Here is a 15580-nt window from a genome sequence, read left to right as displayed (position 1 = left end):
CTGGCGTGCTGCGGTTCATGGGGTCGCAGAGAGTCGAACACGACTGAGCGACTGAACTGAACTTAAACCCTTGGAGCTTTCAAAAACAAAGCATCCAAGAGCTAAATTCATTCTATAGGCTCTTAGTGTATAACTTTGAATGGATTTGAAGTTTAACTGTAAATGGGAATACTGTTTGTGTTTCATTTGAGTTACTTTGTTGCATCGACATATTGTGAAAAATTCATTTTTTTGTTGTGGCTTTAAAAGGGTGTTGTTTAGTTTTTTAAAGACTATATAGATTTCTCAAAAAATAAATAAAGCACTTTAAATGCTGCATTTGATGGGCTTCCTTGGTGGTCTAGTGGTTAAGAATCCACCTTGCAATGCAAGGGACTCGGGTTCTATCCTTGGTTGGGAAAGATCCCACATGCCACAGAGCAGCTAAGCCCATGTACCGTAACTGTTGAGCCTGTGCTCTAGAGCCCAGGAGTCTCAACTGTTGAGCCTATGTGCTGCAGCTGCTGAAGCCCTCACGCCCTAGGGCTTCTGCTCCGCAACAAGAGACACTACCTCAATGAGAAGCCCATGCGCCACCACTCCTGAGCGCAAACTCTAGGGCCTGTGCAATGAGAAGCCACCATAATGAGAAACTCAAGTACCACAAAAGAGTAGCCCTTGTGCAGTGAAGACTCACCACAGCCAAAAAATAAAAATAAATAGATCTTTAAATAAATTAAATTCATCTAAAAATCCTATTAGGAAATGCTGCATTTGAGTTATATTTTATATAGAATTCTTAACCAGGCATCTGCTAACCTTTGTTCATTTTATTGCTAATATTCTTATGGTGCTGCTGTCAAACTATGAAGAAATTGAACATGCGCATATCACTGTGCGGAATAGTGTTAAATTTCAGGATAGAACGAGTGATTTAAAGCATAAAAAAAGTCATACTGGAGAACCAGTGAATGTTACTTTCTCTCTTCTTCCCCAAAAGGATGTACCAGGGGTAGGTTAATCTTTCATAGTAGTAACTTCTGAGATTACTAAAATAATCCTTTATAGCTAATTCATTTTAAATTAAAAACATGAATTAAAATACATACAAAGTGTACATTTTCTAGCCAATGAAGGGTCATAGAAAGCAGTCTGTTGGCTTTATAACCCAATACTCTCATTATTTTAAGAATACACCTTACATTTATAATTAAATAAGCAAAACTAAGCAAGTGGTGATAGTTTGGATAATAGCTTCCAAGTATTTGGAACATTGCTTCCAGCAATAGTTGGAGTCCCTGGATCCTCTTTTTGAACCTGAGTAGACTGACTTTTATGATTGTCTTTGAGTAAAATACTATGGCCCTTTTTCTTTTGGGCTGTATTAATATATCTTTAGAGCTCTAAACCACCATGAAAGAGGTTGACCTATGCTGAAGCTGTCATGATAGAGAGTGCCATTGAAAGGCATGCCCTAGGAGCCCCAGTTGTTTTGAATCTACCCAGCCAGTGTGAATAAGCAAGCCTTCAGATGGTTTTAGCCAGCCTTTAACTGCAGCCACATGCGAGACTTTAGTTGAGCCTCAGAACCATAAGCAATAATAATGAATGAATGTATTGTTTTAAGTCACCAAGTTTTGGGATAGCATGTTAAATTTACTGCAGTAGTCAGAATATTTATATATTTGTGTTATTGAGAAAAGAGAATTTTGTTCTGTATTCAGGACCATATTTTGTGTACTATGTACCCTTGTCATTTTATTTGATCCTTCTGAAGAAATAGCTGCCCCCCCCCACCCCAAACGGTGATCTTTTTATTCTAAATGCCTCTTATCAGAGGTGAAGAAACTGGAGCTCAGATTGGGACTTTCCCAAAGATACCTAGCTTTTAAATGATGACCTGGATTTTCTTGCTTCCAAACGCAAATCTTGTCTGTATCGTATTTCAACAAATAAACGGTTTCAGTGGTGGAGAAAAGTAACTTAAATACGATCTTTTATATCAGGAAGTCAGAAAATATTTTAGGCTCTGTAGGCCTCATAAGGTCTTTGTCATATATTCTTTTCTTTTTTAAAAACACAACCTTAAAAATGTCAAAACCATTCTTGTCTTGCCAGTCAAAGATAGGCTGTGGGCTGAATTTTGTCCTGCAGGTCTTAGTTTGCCAATTTTGTCATAAAACCAGTTACATTTTTGTTGTCATAGAGTATAAAATGGGTAAAAATTTGTAGACATCAAATGAGGATATTATGGCTGAACTTAAAGTAAATTTAAGATGCTGCAATGTTTGGGATACAGAGCTTTCTGATGCACTAATTTGAAATTAATTACTAGTGCACCCAACCTTTCAGTGATGCTTTGTAGTTTTGTTTTCTTACACTTTGTTTAAAGGTACTTCTATTGTTTACATGTAATTTAACCCTATATTTTATTTTTTTTTAACCCTCTATTTTAGAAAGCCTGAACTCTAGACGAGTGAATTTGCGTTAACTTGAATTTCTGAGTTTCTATTTCTTTATCTGCAAAGTAGTCTATCTAAAATATACCTTATGTGTGTCATGTGTGAAAGTGATAAAATGTTAGAAAAGCAAGTATTGGTTGGTATTTTAAAAATTTGTAGATACTTTCTAAAACTGCAACTTATCTTTGGATTTGTCTAATAAAATTATTAAAGTTTTTAAAGAGTAGTACCCTTTTTGTAGGGAAACCATGATTTGGGCCTGTCTGAAATTTAAATTGATACAATCAGCCTCACACTATTTCTTTCTGTGTTAGATTTAGCATGTATAAAAGTATATAATTTCATGTGACTAGGTCAAGCTTTTGGTTGGATATTTCTAATCAAGAACTAGCAATTTCTTGCAAAGATTTAGATAGCACTGTACTAATTGTCTTATTTGCTCTCATGTCATAGTTCTTTTTTTTTTTTTCCTTTTGGTTCTACAGATGTCTTTCAAAATTTGTTGGACTCACTTTTTCACTGACTAGAGAACTTTCACCCAAGGATTGCTTAATATCTGAAAAACATGGATTTCTAAAAATCAAACCATATGTTTTTATTCTTTTTTTATAATATAGTATCCAAAAGTTGTGTTTGCACTATTCAGGTTTCGAGGGGATTTTCTTCAGTGAAAACATGAACTCAGAGGATGAGAGAAACCTTTTTGGTTTACATATCTTGGTTTTCAATAACATTAAAAAAAAAAGGGAAGTAGTCCATATAGTATATATTCATTTTAGAAAAATAGTAAAGTACAGAGAAGCGTTTTTATGGCTCAAAGAAATCAGTTACTATGCTGTTTCAGGCATATATAATTTTCAGTGTTCTAAGTAGCAACTGTGGCTCCAAGTACAGAAGATGTGTTTCTTTTTCTGTATCCTGTGTCACCTTGCTTTTCCTCTTATTTTACCTACATTATCTGTTTTAGTTCTCTTCATTCCCTGATTTCTGTCCCTCTTTGGGGAAATTTGAGTTGTATCTAACCTGTTCAAAGACCTCAGGTTAATAAACCTTGTTATACTTTCACTGGGCTTTGCTTTTTGGCTGGAGCCATGGATCCAGTTGTCCTGTCTCATCAGTTTTTATGATTTTATACCTCTTGTTACGGCACCTTAAATCTGTAAAGATATTTTTGTTGCTTGTATGCTTAGTGTTTAAAATGTTAACCATTAGCTTTAGTGCCTTATTTGGTGGGGGGGGGGGATCAGTTTAAAGTAGTAGATAACATAATTGCATGTATTTCGGAGAATTTTTTTGTCCCATTAGACAGGATGGGGGGCGGTATGAAGGGGGAATGGGATGATGAAACTGAGTTGTAAGTTTTTGTGATCATTGAAAGTATCAGTTACAGTCAATGGTTCCTTTGTCTGGACAAGTTACACTTTTTATAGTCCAAACCAGCAGCCTCAAATGTTTCTGGTTATGTACCCCATCACTAATTTTCTTCTTTTAACCTGCTTCAGTGTTATTTCAGACAACAGGATAGCTGTAGGGATAGTACAAAGATTTTTTTGCTTTTCAACCACATTTCACACGTTAACATTTTTACCATATTTGTCTTTCTAATTCATTCACACTCCGTCTTTTGTCTGTTGCAGACATGATGCTTCTTTGCTCCTAAATACGTAAATGTATGTATTTTCTAAAAAGTATAATTCTCTTTTACTTAACAGCAGTACTATCAAAATCAGGAAACTAACATTGATACTTGTAGCCTGCAGACCTTATTTAGATTTCACTAGTTTTTCCAGTTAAGTCTCAGGTCATGTGCTGTATCACATATCTTTTAGTCTCCTTTAATCTGAAGTGTTTTCTTAGTGTTTGTATTTCATGATATTGATGTTTTGGGATGCCTCTAAATTTGGGTTGGTTTTGTATTTGTTTCCTTATGTATAGGTTTAGGTTTTGCATTTTGCGTAGGAATATTGCAGAATTGTTCCATGAGTAGTGTGCCATACCAGGGTCCATGATACTGATTTGACCCTGTGGGTGATGTTAACTTTGATTACTTGTTTAAGCTGGAGTCTGCCAGAGTTTGTGAATTGTAAAATGGTAATCAGTAAGTATTTTTCCTGAAGTACACAATCTTCCGTAAATATGCATGCTGTCGCTTCAGTCGTGTCTGATGCTTTGTGACCCCATGGACTGTAGCCTGCCAGTCTCCTCTTCTCCATGGGATTCTGCGGGCAAGAATGCTTGAGTGGGTTGCCGTGCCCTTCCCCCAGGGATCTTCCAGACCCAGGGATCAAACACAAATCTCTTCACATCTCCTGCATTGGCAGGCGAGTTCTTTACCACTAGCACCCACTAGCGCTGCCTGGGAATCCCTTTGATAAATATGTTTATTTAAAAGTTATGCACCTGTATTATTTTTTTATTGTGCACATTTTAAAGCAGTTGACAAAAACTAGAGATGAAAGGATGACGCACAAATAAACAAGTTCTCACTTTTTCTTTTTGTACCCCGGAAGGAAATGGCAACCCACTCCAGTGTTCTTGCCTGGAGAATCCCCGGGACGCGGAGCCTGGTGGGCTACCGTCTGTGGGGTCACACAGAGTCAGACACGGCTGAAGTGACTTAGCAGGAGCAGCAGCAGCGTATCCTTTCATACCCTATAGGATATATACTCCAGACTTTGTAAACCAGGGCTCTGTATCATATCCTCTACTTTATATGGTTTTATAGGAATTATTATTGTGTCTTGATCCTGAAATAAAAGCTCCTTAAAGGTTAAGTTCTCATACTTAAATGGCTTCACAGTAAGTACTCAAAAATAAATGCTTAATGGTAATGATTTTTCCCTATTACTTTTTAATTTCCTTGATTTCAGATGGAGAGCTTAATGTTCTAGATGATATTTTGACTGAAGTACCAGAACAGGATGATGAACTCTATAATCCGGAGAGTGAACAAGATAAAAATGAGAAAAAGGGTAAGATTTCTGTTTATTTTGTTAAAATAACAGTGTACATAGAGAAAAATGTCTTAAGTCTTTTCTTTTGTACTTGTTCCTTGAGGCACTTAACACCACAAGCACAATCATAACAAGCAGTGGTACCCAATTCCACGTGAAAGAGAGTAATACTTATTTTTTCAAACATGTGAAATGTCTCAGATAAGTGAATTTATTCCAGTATTTGAAAGCTGTGTTTTCTCTATGATTAACTTTGGAGTACAAATATTTCAGAAGACATTTTAAAGAAATGAGGCTTTTTTTCCCTCTCTGATATGTTTACTTGTTGAACTTTGGTGCAATAAGTCTTAATACCCAAACTTTTTTTTTTTTGGTAATTTTTAAGGTTCAAAAAGAAAAAGTGACCGAATGGAATCAACTGACACAAAGCGACAAAAGCCTTCTGTTCATTCAAGACAATTGATTTCTAAGCCACTGAGCTCATCAGTGAACAATAACAAAAGAATGGTTAGTACAAAAGGAAAATCAGTCACAGAGTATAAAAATGAGGAGTATCAAAGATCTGAAAGAAACAAGCGGTTAGAAGCTGATCGGAAGATTCGTTTGTCAAGCAGTGCCTCTAGAGAACCTTATAAGAGTCAGCCTGACAAAACTTGTCTGCGGAAAAGGGATCCTGAAAGGAGGGTCAAATCCCCTACACCAGATGATTCTGAGGTAGTAAATGTTATTGCAGATACAATAACAGAAAGCAATTCTTTCATTTCTGTTTGAGGCTAGAACTGTTTATTCACTCTGACCTTGTCTGTTGTATGACTGCTGATTCCCTTTTTCTTTAAACATCAGAGAATTGGGCTTGAAGTGGATAGACGTGCAAGCAGATCCAGCCAGTCTTCTAAGGAGGAAGTGAACTCTGAAGAATATGGCTCTGACCACGAGACTGGCAGCAGTGGTTCTTCTGATGAGCAAGGCAACAACACTGAGAATGAGGAGGAGGGGGTGGAAGATGTGGAGGAAGACGAAGAGGTAGAAGAAGATGCAGAGGAAGATGAAGAGGTGGATGAAGATGGCGAGGAGGAGGAGGAGGAAGAAGAGGAGGAGGAGGAAGAAGAGGAGGAGGAAGAGGAGGAAGAAGAATATGAACAGGATGAGAGAGACCAGAAGGAAGAGGGAAATGACTATGACACTAGAAGTGAGGCTAGCGACTCTGATTCTGAATCTGTCACCTTCACGGATGGGTCCGTCAGATCTGGTTCAGGAACAGATGGATCAGGTACTAACTTTTAATGTAAAAGTTTGTCTTTATTTTTTAATTGACCTGATTGGTGTTTTTCTTGAATATTTTAAAATTGAATTATGAAATTTGAGGCAATGTGGGATGTTAGTAAGACTGTCCTGTGGTTTTTTTGTTTTTTTTTTTTAATACAGTGTGTTTTGGGATATATTATGCACTTGAATAAGATTTACATATCTTAGTCAAGGTGTTTCTTAGCTCCAAATTGATTGTATTGCAAATGCACATTACTTCATTTGTTTCTCTAATAAGGAAATATATCTGAGGTTTTAATGTTATAAATTCTTAGATTTACATACGAGTCGACACCAGCTTATTTAAACACTGCTGTACTTGAAGTATATTCATATGGAACCTATCTGCTAGGTATTAGAGTATTTTCATGTTAAATGCCTCTGGATTTCCATCATGTGGCAACAGAAATCAGAATAACTTTGTTTCTCTCTTGGGAGCATGAACTTTTATTTTTATGCCTGTGGGTTGACTGGGGCAATGCCTCCAGAGGGCTGGGTATAAAAGGTATTAGATGGAAAATAAAGAGTATAAAATTCTTGTGGAGAGACTGGGAAAGAAAGATGCTGTGCCACTTTCTCTGACCTAGGAGACTTAAAGTAGGAATGGTAGATAGTTGCAGTCACTAGGCTGAAGGAACCCTCTTTTGGGGAGAAATTCAGAAGGTTGAGCAAGGAGCGGTCAGGGTCCTTAAAGATCATTGGCCGCTCTATGATGATTATAGTCCCATGGCTGTCTTTTTTTTTTTTTTTTTATTTGATTTTTTTTTTTTTTTTTTTATTTTTTTTTTCCAGTGGGTTTTGTCATACATTGATATGAATCAGCCATGGAGTTACATGTATTCCCCATCCTGATCCCCCCTCCCACCTCCCTCTCCACCCGATTCCTCTGGGTCTTCCCAGTGCACCAGGCCCGAGCACTTGTCTCATGCATCCCACCTGGGCTGGTGATCTGTTTCACCATAGATAGTATACATGCTGTTCTTTTGAAATATCCCACCCTCACATTCTCCCACAGAGTTCAAAAGTCTGTTCTGTATTTCTGTGTCTCTTTTTCTGTTTTGCATATAGGGTTATCATTATCACCTTTCTAAATTCCATATATATGTGTTAGTATGCTGTAATGTTCTTTATCTTTCTGGCTTACTTCACTCTGTATAATGGGCTCCAGCTTCATCCATCTCATTAGGACTGGTTCAAATGAATTCTTTTTAATGGCTGAATAATATTCCATGGTGTATATGTACCACAGCTTCCTTATCCATTCATCTGCTGATGGGCATCTAGGTTGCTTCCATGTCCTGGCTATTATAAACAGTGCTGCTATGAACATTGGGGTGCACGTGTCTCTTTCAGATCTGGTTCCCTCAGTGTATATGCCCAGAAGTGGGATTGCTGGGTCATATGGCAGTTCTATTTCCAGTTTTTTAAGAAATCTCCACACTGTTTTCCATAGCGGCTGTACTAGTTTGCATTCCCACCAACAGTGTAAGAGGGTTCCCTTTTCTCCACCCATGGCTGTCTTAATGTAAAAGTGCCACCAGATCTGCTACATAGGCCAAATGTAACAAACACTGGAATACAAGAAAAGTTCTATCCTTTTGATATATGTGATAGTTACAATGTCATTGTAGAATTTTATCATTTTAGTAGTACATTGTTGGTAAATCATATTCTTGATAGTGTAAATGTTAGAGCAGATGGCCAGGTATTCTCCAGTTGGCAGCTCAAGTGCTTCTAGCCTTTTACTCATCAGAGTTCTAGGTTTGGGAGTTAGGTTTTTGGAGGTGGTTAAAGAGTTAGACTGAACAGATGGGTAGTCGGGTTTAATACAAAAAAAACTTGTGGAATCTATTACTATTATTCCATCATACTTTGCACAGACTGATGGGATATGCATTTATAATTTATGATAATGGATAGAGAACAAAAATTGCATTGAAAGTATGAATGTTCATTTATTGTGGAGAATGTGTGAAAAAATAAAAGTAGGGGACATTTTATTGTAGGAATCTTCTTTTTAGTGTTGACATTAGGAATGATATTTCTTAGACTTGAATGTTTATCTTGTTTAAGTTAAACAGGGGAGACTTACTTGGAGAAGGGAATGGCTACCCATTCCAGTATTCTTGCCTAGAGAAGCCATGGACAGAAGAGCCTGGCAGGCTGCAGGCAACGAGTCGGACACGACCGAGCGAGTAAACACGCATGCCAAGGAGATTGTATAAATAGATCAGACCTGCACTAATGTGTATTTTTAATAAGCTCCTAGATGCTAACACTTAGCAAGATATTTATTCATACTTTTTATGTTTTTTGTGATTAGATATTTTGTATTGAATACCAGCCAATGGTTTTTAGAAAACCTGGATATTAAAACTGTTAAGAGATTTAGAGATACCTAGAACTCTTACTTTCCTTATTAAAGGAAGCTTTGTGACTTTTCTTTGGAAGAACTCTTACATGGGACTTGTTTTAAAGACTGTTTAGTATGCAGGATATTATTATTTTTATCACGGAGCAGTTTCTAGTACTGTGAAAGAAAAAGAACCTGAAACTCTTTAAAAGAGGGGTACCAGTTTTTAAATACAAAGGATGACAGTTTAGTTTCCTTGTCATGAATTTTCTAGACTCCAGTTTATTTTACCTCATTTTTTCCTCAGAACTTTAGCAACTTCTTTTATAGCAAAAGTGACGCAGTTGGTGATTGTTAAAAGTTATTTTTTAGGTGACTGTTTTTTTGATCTGAGAATAATAGTCAGGAGAGGGGATCATAAACTTAAGAACAGTGGAAGTTAGTTGTACAAAAAAGATAAAAACTCCTTGGAGATTTTTCATGGTAATACAATATTTAACATTATATAAAAATTGTTGGGCAAGATCTGCTTCTGTTATTTTTCCTGCCTCATCTTAGTGAGAGATTTTTTTAGTACAAGTATTATGTTTAAACAGCAGTAGGAGTTGTATTATTCTTTGTGATCAATGTGTAATGTTTGGAAGTGGAAGTGTTAGTCACTCAGTTGTGTCCGACTCTTTGCAACCCCTTGGACTGTAGCCCCCCTGGCTCCTCTGTCCGTGGAATTCTCCAGGAAAGAATACTGGAGTGGATTACCATTCCTTTCTCCAGGGGATCTTCCTGATCTAGGGTTGAACTTGGCTGTTCTGCATTGCAGGCAGATTCTTGACCATTTGAGCCACCAGGGAAACCCTGTAATGCTTAGATTCCCTAACTATTCAAATAGGAAAAAGTAAAAGAAACATGTTAGGCGTTTTGAAAGAAATAATTTAGAATGATTTTCTTAAAACAAAGTTTATTTTTCTAGTCTCCTTCATGTGCACGTCAATTGATTCAATGAATTCGGTTCCTTCTGTATGCTAGATGCTATATAAGAATGTGTAGTCAGTGAACAAAACAGACATGATGAGAAAGAGATTTGGGATATGACAAAAACTCCTGTTTCTCGTCTGTTTGGTTGAGGTTTTCAGTTATTTTGTACTAAAACTTCAGTTTAATTTCTTTTGAAGTATTACAGTTTACCATGAAGGAGAGGATTTTAAAACTTGAAAGTTAGGTCTCATTCAAAGCTGGCAAGCCTAGGAATACTTTTTCTATAGCTAATTATATGAATATCAGTATGTTCCCCAGTTGCTAGCTTTAAGTGGGCTCGGTTTTGTAACTGTGTCAGTATGTACTGCCTTGCCTTTCCTGTTTGCCCAGAGTTAGAAACGTCAGCATCATTGATTAACTTCTTGTTAACAATCTTATTTGGAGAAGGTATTAGTAGTAAATTACAAGGGGGGGAAATGCTTACTTAAAAGGAACTTATTACCTTGTAGTTTTCCCTCTTTAAACTAGCTTAAAGTTAGAATCCCCTTTCAGGAACAGTAGTGAAATATCTTTTCTATTCTGTTATTAAGAATAGAGCTCTTGGCTTGTACTTGCAAGTTAGAAACTAGGATTTGCCCCTCAGGAACCACGGGACCCTGGCCAGGTTCCCTAACCATACCACTGAGATGAGGTTTCCCTTCTGTCAGTGAGAATAATGGTTCTGTGTATCTCACGAGTTTGTTATAAGGATTAAGGGAGAGAATCTATTTAAAGCTTTTAAAATAGAAGTTTATATGAAAGATTATTGATTATCATTTCAACATTCTCTTATTTTTATAAAAATAAGTATATGTATTTTCTCCCATCATATTCCTTTTCATAACTGAAAAGTTAAAGGTGCTTATCATGATGTAATTAAAATACTGATAAACAGTGACAGGAGAGCCTAATTGCATTTTAGGTCTTCATTTATATGCTTATAAAGTTTCAAATTAAGCCTGAAGTTGTTCTTATAAGTAATGCAAGCCTTTTCTGTCTATTGAAGATTCTCAGCTTTTTAATAGCACTATACAGACTATCACTGAGATTTTAGAGATAAATTTTGAATTGAATTTGAAAATAAGCAGTAATTCAGGAAGGAAATGGTCAAAAAGAATGTATTTGAAGACACAGAAGCAAACAGTGGCAACCAGAAGGGAGTTCAGTGTAATTTTTTTTTTTGAACAGTTGAAAACCTTTGAGTTTTGGGGTTCATTGGACATCTCAAAATCAGACTTGGAATTTGCTGAAGAATGATAGTAAACTTTTTAAAAAGAGGACTTAAAACAGTGTTACTTGGTGCATAGAAGGGGACATTGTAATTTTTAACTGTATTTTTTATTGGGGTATAGCTGATTAACAGTGTTGTGATAGTTTCAGGACAAGGAAGGGACTCAGCCATAAATACACATGTATCCATTCTCCCCCAGATTCCCCTCCCATCCAGGCTGCCACATAACATTGATCAGAGTACCTACTCTGCTATACAGTTGGTCCTTGTTGGTTACCCTTTTAAATACAGCAGGATGTACATATCAATCCCAAGTTCCCTAACTATCCCTTCCCCTCATCCCCACCTGCCCCCCCACAACCATAAGTTGGTTCTTGAAGTCTGTGAGTCTGTTTCTGTTTTGTAAGTTTCTTTGTATCATTTCTTTCTCCATCCCTTATGATCCCACATATAAGGGACGTCATAAGATGTTTTTCTAGGTCTGATTTCATTCAGTATGACACTCTCTTCGGTCCATCCCTGTTGTTGGAAATGGCGTTATCTCATTCCTTCTAATGGCTGAGTAATACTCCGTTGTATATATGTACCACATATTCTTAATTCATTCTTCTGTTGGTGGACTGTATGTTGCTTCCATGTCTTGGCTATTGTAAACAGTGCTGCGATGAACACTGGGGTGTACGTATCTTTTTGGATCATATTTTTCTCTGGATATATGCCCAGGAGTGGGATTCAGGGTCATACTAGCTAGATGTTTTTTAAGGAACCTCCATACTGTTCTCCATAGTGGCTGTGCCAGTTTGCATTTCAAACAAAAGTGTAGGAGGTTTCTCTTCTCCCCACACCCTCTCCAGCATTTATTATTTGTGGATTTTTTGATGACAGCCTTTCTGGCTGGTGTGAGGGAATACCATAAGTTTAATTGAAAGAAAAATAGTGTTTGCTTTGCAGAATTTTTTTCCCCCCTTTTAAAACTTTTAAGACTTTTATATATAGGGTAAGTAGTTTTTCATTAATGGCTGTGTATTTTTATTTGATTAAAATTGGTGGGAGAAATAAAAAATGTGCTTAGCTTTTGAACAGTGTCTGAATTGGCACACTTTGTTCTGAGGAAGTTAAGTGGGTCAGGAGAGGTTAGTAGTGAATAATACTTAGGGAAAATCCAGACATGATGATACATTCTTATTTGATTAACTTACATTGTAATGTTTTTAAAAATCTTGTCTTAATTCTTTCTTAGATGAGAAAAAGAAGGAAAGAAAGAGAGCTAGAGGCATATCTCCTATTATTTTTGATAGAAGTGGAAGCTCTGCATCGGAGTCATATGCAGGTATTCTCATTTACTTTTATTTGTGATCATATCTGACTGATTCTAATGTAATCTGCTGTAAAAACTGTGGAGGCTGTAGTTTAGCGTGAACTTGTTGATGTTCATTAGTATTGATTTCTGGCATGTTCAGTGTAATAATTCTAGAAGAAACTAAGCTTTTTCTTATTATTTTAATCCTGTTCTGTTACTGCTTAAGTGGAATTTCACTTTTTTTTTTCTTGGAAGATGATGATTCAGTGACTAGTTTTCTGAGTGAGAAACTGTTCAAATATTTTTAAAAACATCCAAACAACCCAAAAAGCAAAACACTCGTACACATTGAGAAGTATTTTTTTTTGTGTGTGTGGGTGCGCCAGGAAGAATAATTTGTCTTGAATGAGAACTTTATGTGACAAGACTGTAGAAATTTTGTCTTATCTCTATTAAAGCCCAATCTGAACAAATGTACTTTGGCTAAATACAGGTTCAGAAAAGAAGCATGAGAAATTATCATCTTCCGTTCGTGCTGTCCGAAAAGGTATCATTTAAATTTGAAATTGTTTTCATTGCATGCTGCCTTAAAGTCATTATTTTTCCTTATTGGTTCTCCATTAATAGTTGGTTTTAATGTAGTAATGTTCTGATATATTGCATTAAAGGGGAAAAAAATAATGTCTTACACAGAGCTCCATATTCACTTTTTACTGCCATATCTTTTAGAAAAATAGCAAACATCTTAAGCTATCTTAGTTTCTGGACAGAGTGGATGGTGTATGTGTGTGTGTGTGTATATATATATATATATTTTAAGATATATATATAAATAGCATAAGAACTTGTTAACGATTTTAAATGATTAATGTGATAAAATCCATAAAATTTATAGCTATTTTCACACAAAATATGAATCTGATATATCAGAACATTACTATATTAGGTTTGCCTTCTTGCAAAATGCTGGTGTCTTTTCTTAGCTTTGCTTTACTACGTGTTGTGGCTTAGCTTTTCAGGTTGAATGGGTGATTATGAATTTTAAAAGTTTAGTTGGGTTGCGGAGGGCTTGTTCAGTTAGTACAACTTAAATTCCTCCATGTGACAATGGCCTCTGGTTAATCAGTTTGGATTTCTTTTTTTCAGATCAAACCAGTAAACTCAAATATGTTCTACAGGATGCAAGATTTTTTCTCATAAAGAGTAACAACCATGAGAATGTGTCCCTTGCCAAAGCTAAGGTATTAGCAACAGTTCTGTTGAAACTATCCTAACCTTGAAAATTTTAATTGTGAAGGTGGACTTAAGTATCACTTGAGTACATGAGATACTGTAATTTTCATTAAAGCTTTAAAGCTCTTTTCCCCCAGTTGCCCTGCAGGGTCTGCTTTTTTGACTGGTTAAGCAACCAAGTAGTAAATTTTACGTTTTCTTTTAACTCTTCTGAAGATGAGTTTAGAAGTAAAATTACTCAATATTTGAAGACTATATTTCATTATACATTGTACTGCAAAAGTGGTTCAAGTTTTGTGTTTCTTTATTCAAGTTGCTAGTTTATTATACCAACACTTTTTAAAAAGGTTCTTTAGTCAGCCAGTTTTTGTTTTATATTACTGCTTGTTTTCCACCTTGAGGTTTTCTTGAAAAGAAGGTGTTCCTCTATGGAGAATCTCTTTGAGTTTTTAAAAGTAAGATCACTTGGATTTTGAAGAAAAGAGAAGATTCAGTTTACAGGCCCACCTAGCCTTTACAAAAGGGATATACCTGGTTGCTGTCAGATGTTGTAAGGTTAATTGTTTTCTAATGTTTCTGCTGTAAAATACATCTACTTTTTATACAAACTATATTATAATATTTTCATATTTTTGGTTTAAGACAGTTTCTATTGACTTAAAGAAAGGTAAAACTAAACATTTTTTAAAGATACTTCTGTCAGTATTAATGATCATCCTCTATTTCTGATTTGAGGTTAACCCATTAAATTTTACAGATGGAAGGAATAATATGCCAAAGAACTATCTAATGGAAATTTATTCTGTTCCTCAGCTGGAGTGGATTTAGGCAAAAGTATTTAAGCATCTAGTGTGAATGAGATCTAGAATGTATCAGCAGATCAAACTGAATTGGAGCTTCTGCTTTACTTTACCATTCTGCCTCTTAATCTTTCATGAAGAAAGAATTGATTAAAATGCTTTGGAAATGGTAGCTGTGTTCCAGCTCTACATAAAACACAAGTCTCTTCAAACTATTGGTATTTGAAAATTTGAACTTAAATTGAAAAGAGAAATGATTCAAATTTAATAGAAATTCTTCCCTGGGGTTTACTCACATATTTTTTCATCATTAGGCAGTTTTTATTTTACTTACTTTTATTTTATGTTTTAAATTAAAATTTTTTTGGCCCTGATGCACAACATGTGGGATCTTAGTTCTCTGACCAGGGATTGAACCTGTGTGCCCTGCAGTGGAAGCACAGAGTCTTAACCACTGGACCACTAGGAAAGTCCCTGAGCAAGCTTTGTTTTTTGTTTTTTCAAATTATGGAACTAGGATAGCACATTTATTGGAAAATACAGAACAAAGTTACATATAATTCCACTACAGATAACTTTTTAAGTAGATGAATTAAGATTTTTTTGTTGGAGTTTCAGTATCAAACTCTCAAATTAATAGAGTGAATATACAAAAGTAGAATGGTATAGTAGACCTGAAAAACCCTATGAACCAATTCATATTCAATTAAGATTTATACAATTTTCATACAACAGCAGGGTACAAATTCTATTCATGTTCCCATAGACTATAATCCAGGAGACAACTGGAACATATCCAGGGATGTAAAACAAAGTGAAAAATTTCATGGTCTAAAGGTATTGAAATCATACTCTCTGTTCTCTTATCACTGTGGAATTACGTTAGAAATCAGTGTCAAGAGATATTTGAAAATAATACACACATGTTCGAGTGCACTGTGACATTTACCAG

At 35.8% G+C, this 15580-nt stretch overlaps 1 protein-coding gene across 5 annotated transcripts in view; it reads left to right on the top strand.

Moving 5' to 3' along the window:
* YTHDC1 (YTH domain containing 1) overlaps positions 1 to 15580 on the top strand; it is a 40006-nt gene that overhangs the window by 5889 nt on the left and 18537 nt on the right. For 2 of the 5 annotated variants that reach the window (XM_043906619.1, XM_043906618.1), the window contains exons 2-7: positions 5312 to 5413; positions 5781 to 6109; positions 6239 to 6665; positions 12536 to 12625; positions 13089 to 13142; positions 13742 to 13836. In XM_043906619.1, the coding sequence (XP_043762554.1) occupies positions 5312 to 5413; positions 5781 to 6109; positions 6239 to 6665; positions 12536 to 12625; positions 13089 to 13142; positions 13742 to 13836 (1097 nt within the window). The remainder of the gene's footprint in view (positions 1 to 5311; positions 5414 to 5780; positions 6110 to 6238; positions 6666 to 12535; positions 12626 to 13088; positions 13143 to 13741; positions 13837 to 15580) is intronic. The other 3 variants (XM_043906621.1, XM_043906620.1, XM_043906622.1) reach the window with 2 other exon arrangements.

The sequence above is a fragment of the Cervus elaphus genome, chromosome 6 (assembly GCF_910594005.1).
Source record: "Cervus elaphus chromosome 6, mCerEla1.1, whole genome shotgun sequence".
Lineage (NCBI taxonomy): Eukaryota > Metazoa > Chordata > Mammalia > Artiodactyla > Cervidae > Cervus > Cervus elaphus.
Note: the sequence above shows the minus strand (reverse complement) of the source record. Positions and strands in the feature narration are given on the sequence as shown.